This window comes from Epithele typhae, assembly GCF_022376455.1.
Source record: "Epithele typhae strain CBS 203.58 chromosome Unknown BXZ73scaffold_544, whole genome shotgun sequence".
NCBI lineage: Eukaryota > Fungi > Basidiomycota > Agaricomycetes > Polyporales > Epitheliaceae > Epithele > Epithele typhae.
The window spans coordinates 8,368-14,751 of NW_025954735.1; the positions used below are offsets into that span (position 1 = coordinate 8,368).

The 6,384-nt window shown below is 61.5% G+C and overlaps 2 protein-coding genes across 2 annotated transcripts; one reads left to right on the top strand and one right to left on the bottom strand.

Annotated features, from left to right (window-relative positions):
* Positions 1–266: 266 nt before the first annotated feature.
* On the top strand, positions 267–1,589 carry BXZ73DRAFT_111420 (uncharacterized protein; the record flags this gene model as incomplete). The annotated part of the gene is made up of 5 exons (XM_048017398.1): positions 267–383; positions 442–448; positions 508–529; positions 895–903; positions 956–1,589. 5 exons carry the CDS (start codon positions 267–269, stop codon positions 1,587–1,589), a joined length of 789 nt encoding a protein of 262 aa, XP_047870511.1.
* A 194-nt stretch (positions 1,590–1,783) lies between these two features.
* Positions 1,784–3,451, bottom strand: BXZ73DRAFT_111421 (uncharacterized protein; the record flags this gene model as incomplete). The annotated part of the gene is made up of 2 exons (XM_048017399.1): positions 1,784–3,169; positions 3,218–3,451. 2 exons carry the CDS (start codon positions 3,449–3,451, stop codon positions 1,784–1,786), a joined length of 1,620 nt encoding a protein of 539 aa, XP_047870512.1.
* Between the last annotated feature and the right edge of the window lie 2,933 nt (positions 3,452–6,384).

Here is a 6,384-nt window from a genome sequence, read left to right on the forward strand (position 1 = left end):
TGTCAGAGACTAGTGCGAGGACACATTAAACTGACCTTTTTGTGCCTTCCTGCGAGGCTCAGGATGCGACGGCGGCGGTGTGCGACAGACCTGTTCGCAGACCGCATCCCCATGCGTGAGTTCGCCGAGTCACTGGCTGATAGGGACGTGTTGGCAGTGCGGCAGTAAATCCCTCAAAGCGCGGACATACCGGTCAGGCGGGAAAGCGTCCGGCTGGTCGCCGGAGTGCCTGGTACGACTCAGCTCTGTTGCACGGTCGTGCTGAGATGCGAGAGAAGCGGGACGGGATACACCCAGTGGAGCTTGGTACTTTGGGTGACAATCCCGGGCTCTTTCTGCAGGTTCTGGCGGCACCTCTCTATGTGCGCATACTACTCGTCGAGGTGAGGACTCGTCTGTGCGATGCTGTGCACAATGATGGACTGACCTGTTCGCACGCAGGCCAGTGGTACGCGGCGTGCGGTGTGCGGTGACCGGACGAGTGGCTGACGCGCGCGGTGCCGCAAGGACTCGCCGCGTTCGGAAGCTGGTAGGCGTTGGCGAACGCTGGGAGTGGGGAGAAGGCGGAGGACGGTGACCACTGCAGAGACGCGGGCACGGTTTAAACGAGCACGGCCGTGTACAAGGCTGCTGTAATACACCTATGCTGGCCGAGTCGATGTTAGCCTGGAGACTGCCCAGCTCTGCTATCCACCACGTAAGACGCTCCGTGCATGAGGACGCTGCACGCCTACCACCAAAGGTGCTCTGCCCACGAACCACCATGTAAGATGCACCACGCACGGAGACGCTCTGCCCACCATGTATAAGATGCTCCGTGCACGGAGACGCTGTGCCAACGAACCACCCTCCTGGTCTCCAGCTTTATCATCGGTACTTTCTTCCTCTCCGCAGCACACTCCGGTACGTGTCCATACAGACGCCGTCTTCTCAGCATCAACCGTCACCCACTCAGACTACAATTCGCAACGTTATCGCAAACACCCCTCAAATCCCTCCACGTTGAGGTCAAATACGAAGTCTACGACGCGCTCTCGACCCCCCTCACCGCCTCTATCGGCGCGCACTTCCCCCACCTCACCACCCTCCACATCCACGCGCCCGCGCCCCACCTCCTCGGACGGATCCCGTCCATCGCAGGCCCGTCCCTCTCCGGCATCGTCGCCCCGCTCCTGCCCCTCCGCGCGCTGCAGTCCGTCGCGCTCGACCTGCCCCGGTTCCGCGTCGCGTACACGAACGACGACCTCGCCGCGCTCGCCGCCACGTGGCCGGACCTCCGCGCGTTCCGCCTCGCGTGCGCGACGACGCCCGACAAGCGCGCGCGCCTGGACGCGCTCCCCGCGTTCGTGGGCGCGTGCGCACACCTGCGCGCGCTGCGTCTGCCGGAGGTGGACTTTCCGTGGGTGCCGCTCGAGGCGCTTGCGGGCGGCGCGCCGGCGGGCGGGTACGCGCGGTTGACGACATTGGAGATCGCGGGCGTGGTGGTGCCGCCGGTGCCGGACATTGGAGACGTAGTTGCGGCAGAGCTGCAGAAGGTTTTCCCTCGGGTCGAGCATTGGGCGAGGTGCCCGATCGTTGTGCGGGTGTGAGGATACACTGTTGTAACATACCGTCAATCTGATCATATGTGTACGAACTTGCGTGTCCGCTTTGGTGGAAAGTCTCCGGAGGTTTTTTGATGGAAGAGGAAGTGACAGTTCGTCAAGAGCAAGCACCTGCGAAGCTGAAGCGATCAATGTGCATTATACTGGTGTAACAGAGCGAACGACGCAAGAAGGCCCCGTCAAGACGAGACCGACATCGCAGACACCGCGAGGCAGTCCACCTCTCCTCCCTGCCTGAGCCCCTCCATCTTCTCCCACACATCTCCGCCGACACCGCGCGTGTCTCTAATCCACGACTGCCGCAAGTCCAGCTGGGGGAAAAGCCCGTCCACGAACCGCGCGACCTGTAGCGCGTTCGGCCGCTCCTCGTCCCGCGCCCCACGGTCGTCCGCCCACACCTGCAGGACCGCGAGCGCGCTCGCGCTCGCGCCCGCCACGCTGTCTCCGCCTTCGAGTCCCGCATCCAGGCGCGCCTCGAGCATGTCGAGCTCCAGCGTCTCGAGTGCGGGGCAGCCCCGCGCAAAGTGGCGGAGCGCGCTGAGCGTCGCCGCCGCGTGCGTGTGCGTGTGGCCGTAGAGCGTCTCGATCGGCTGCGCGCCCCAGTGGACGTCGTCGCGGTTGATGTAGACGAGGCGGAGGCGGCGGAGGAGCGGCCACGCGTGCGCGAGCGCGTGGAAGTCGCCGTCCGTCGCGGTCACCTCTGTGCAGGACGTGATTGTGATGGAGACCTCCGCGAGCTGGGAGATCGTGCGGAGAGGGCGGAGGAGATGCGAGAGCGAGAGCGGGAAGCGGTACTGCCAGAACCGGCCGGAGTCGAGGACGAGGGAGAGGGTGCGGAGCGAGCGCGCGAGCGGCAGGGAGGCGACGGTGTGCAGCACGCGGGTGTCGGTCATCTGGGGGACGTCGAGGTGCAGGTGGGTGAGGCGGGGCGCGAGCACGGACTGGAGGATCGCGTCGATGCCCGCTTTCGGTCCTCCGAGCTTGAGCACCGTTAGCTGCGTGGTTCGGACGGGCGGGCTGAGCGGGAGCGGCGCGGGTTCGGTGTAGGGGGAGTCCACGTATTCGCATTCGATGGTCTCAATTGTAGAACGCCTTGTCGCAATCTGGATGAGGATGACGGGGGTAGGTGCGTAGGATGTTGTTAGGTGACGGAGGTGCGAGAATCCCGAAACGGCCTGCCATGTTTTCGCGAGGCGGTCGGGGAAGTACCCAGGCATCATGGTTAGCGCGAAGCGGGATATTTGGGGGCAATGCTTGATGAATGCAGCGATAAGGGGAGGCGTCCTATGCTTGTCCTCTTCCGTAATGGAGGTCAAAGAGAGCTCCTCGAGCGAGGACGAGAACGCAAAGGGCAGCTCAGTCTCCCGAGCATGCCACCGGAGACGATAATGGAGTTTCTTGAGGCGGGGAAAGATGGGTGCGCCTGCAAGCAGGGCGAGATCGAGAAGAAGCACGAACTCGCTAGGCTCAAGAGTAGTCTTGAAGACGAGGGACTCGACTCGTGCTGCGCAGATGCGCAGTCTCTCCAGTTTAGCCTCGTTTGAGTAGGCAGAAGTCGAGATGATCTATGGCGCGTGATTAGTTGAAGTTTGGGGATGCGAATTAGACTGCACCTTCTCTGCGTGGTCCTGTCGCGGTTCCGAGTCGCGTGAGAGCATTCGAGGCCGTTCGCGCAAAACTGCATGAAACGGCTGGTAGAAGGGAAGGATGATGTTCTCAAGTGGGAGGAGGCTGTCGAGAGTGTGCCAGAGCCGTCGCAAGGCCGGTTCGGAGAAAGAGCGACACGTGAGAGACGTGTGTATACAGGTCAGACGGTCGGAGGTGTCGCTGGGGTCAAAGTTTGCCATGATCGTCTCTACAATTTCCCCTATTCGAAGAGCAAGATGCGGCTGGCGGCCAGGGTCCTCCATGGCACCGTACCGTGAGGGGGGTCGCAGTATGATGGTGGGAAGAGGGAAAGGACGAGCGTAGAAGGAAAAATCGTGGCACCACTGGCAGGCAGGCTCGAACCGCCAAAATCAGACGCACGCCCCTCACCGGCCCGACCACATTAAATTTCTCACTTGACATACACCTTCATGATGAGTTCCATCTCGTTCCTTCGGCACAAGTTACCCAATCACTCTTACCCTTGCAGGCTCAAACTGCTCATTATGCTGGCCAACAGGCTCATTATTGCTTGAGAGCCTTCGGTTTGTAAATTCAGTGTCTTGTAGAAAGCTTGTCCAAAGCGCCGGAGTCTGGCGACCGCGAAAACTCGAAAAGAAGAACTCCCCAAACACCAGTTCGCGGCGTGTGAGGAAAAGCTCTTTCCGAAGTTTAACCTTGATCAAGACATTGCCAAGGCCACATTGCAGTTTGAAGAGTCGGCGGGCAAAGCGGTCCATGGATAACCGCGGGCACAGTGACTCAGAGTGGGAGATCGTGGGTCGGAGGTCAGCGAGAGAACGTTGAGCGGGAGTTGTGGGTCCAGGACTTCTTCGCTGGATGCAGTATCATAATTAAGTTATAATGCCCGACGCCACACGCGTGGAAGAGGAATTCGAAGCCATCAGGGTTGAATAAAATATTGCGACAGCTCGTTAACTTTGCACATCGCCAGAGTAAGTGCAATGTTTGCCGAGAATTTAGTTGAGAAGCCACACTGGTGTAGACTGAGAGTTCGGCTCCGTCGGAGATTAGGGGAAGGAGTACGAAGAAGTCCAAGAGAAGGCGGGGTTTAGCCTACTATGCGGGAACAAAGTGGAAAACAAAAAGCCAGGGGAGCATAAATATTGAGACCCGTAGGTCTACCACTCCGGGAAAGCGTGTCATCCTTGTGCAGGGGCCATGCTAATCTTCTCTGTATCGTTCCAATTTTTTCGTATGTCACCCCGAAGGGGACATTAGCGTGGGCTCGAACTTCCGCTCGGGCATCTGAGCCGCGCTTTTTGCTCGGCCCACGGGGTGCCTCCTTCCACGTGCGTCCGATCGAGGTCCCTGCGCCTCTGAGCTCACTGACCTCCTCCACCCACTTGAAGCCCTCGGCGGCGTATGCCGCTCGGCCCCGACGCGTGCCACGTGGGCGTGATCGCGAAGGCGGCGTCGCGCTCTCGAGCCCTCGCTCTCGCTCTCGAGCCCTCGCTCTCGCTCTCTGTCCTGCGCTCGCTCTCGTTTTCTTGTGCATTGCACCCGCGACGCGCTATTTTTGGACCGCGGGCCCGCTCGCTCGCCCGCTCTCGACGGCCGTCACGGCCTCAAACACGCACTCGAAGGGCGCATACAGCCAGTCCCCCGCGCTCCATTCGCTCACCTCCGACTCTCCCAGACGCCGCGTCGACCGGGCCCGGCTCTTTCATCGCGCCCTGCCGCGCGTGCACATCCGCCCGCCTGTCCTCCGCCTGCCCATTCTGCTTCGTCGACCCCGCACCAGTCGCCGGCCACCCGTCGTCCGCCGCGTACCGAACCACCCTCCCCACCCATCAAGTGCTCTGCCCGCCCGTTCGCCGTCGAGCAGCGTCCCGCCCCACGCATTCAGCCGCCGTTCATGTGGACCCAGTCCGTGCTCTCATCCCGCCCTCCTTGCCTCCACAGCCGCCTACACGGCACCAGACATTCAACACACTGTATGCGCATGTTGAGCAGACTGCATGCGCGCATACAGCAGGACCAGTTGCTCTCCTCTTCTACCTCTCCTCGTCTGCCAGCACTTCATTCCCCATGTCATCCCCTCATTTGACCTCGCTCGCCCAACAGGTCGAACTAACGTGCGTGCTCAAGCCAAGCCCAGCCAGCGGAAATACCCGCCTTTCCGCCCTAACGTGCCTCAAACCAGCACCCGCCTCACGCTACCCCGGCTCGCCGGAGTGCCCCCGATGAACGCTTCAAGGTACATCGCACACTGGTACGAATGTGTACGCACGACGTCTGTTCTCCCACCCGAGTGCGCTCGTTGCCACCGTCCGTCACCACGACGGTACGCCCGTGTTCGATCCTCACCGCGGTTCAAAGTCTCCCGGAGATCGTTGCCTATCCACAGCGCCGTGCCTCTCGGGCACGTCCAACCTCGCCTGAACGAACGTTCGCTAGCGGTACTGGCCACGAGCTATCCCCGCCGCCGCAGTGTGTCTGACACTCCAAGGCAGGCCATGTCGTCCGTATCGAGAGCACGAAAGCGCGTGGTCCCCATACAAAGCGCGGTGCATTCGCCGAGCATTGCTGCGATCGCGACGAACGACTCTTGAGGCCTTGAGGGCCGGGGCAGACGATGCGTGAGTGCATGGCATTCCCCCACGTCGTCGCGGGAGATGCCGCTCGCGAGGTCTCTGACGCGATTCGTCGCTGTCTCTGTGAGTGCGCCATCATCAGGCGTACCAGGTTGCTGATTGGTTGCTGATCCACGCACACGCAGGGTCGGGTGCCGTGCTCCTGTACTAGCGCTACGCGTTTCAAATCCAGTCGCGTACCCGTCCCATTCCTGTGAGTGACGCAGGCGGCTCGTTCCAGTGCATCTCGTCTCACTGCCGCCCTCGTCTGCAGCGCAGTGCTTACTCGGTGCGGACCATCGCAGACCGCTCTTGCACCCGAGAGCTCTCGCCGCCTGTGTGGAGCAATGATCTCTCGTTGCCGCTACCCCGCCTCAGCTCCTACACACCGCAATGCCCGCGTGGACACCAACACGGTCGTTCAGCAGACTGTATGCGCGCATACAGAAAGACCAGTTGCTCTGCTGGTTCGCTTCTGCTCGTCTGCGCATTCGCCACGTCATCTCGAACCTGCCCGCCAGCCCAGTGAGTCGGCA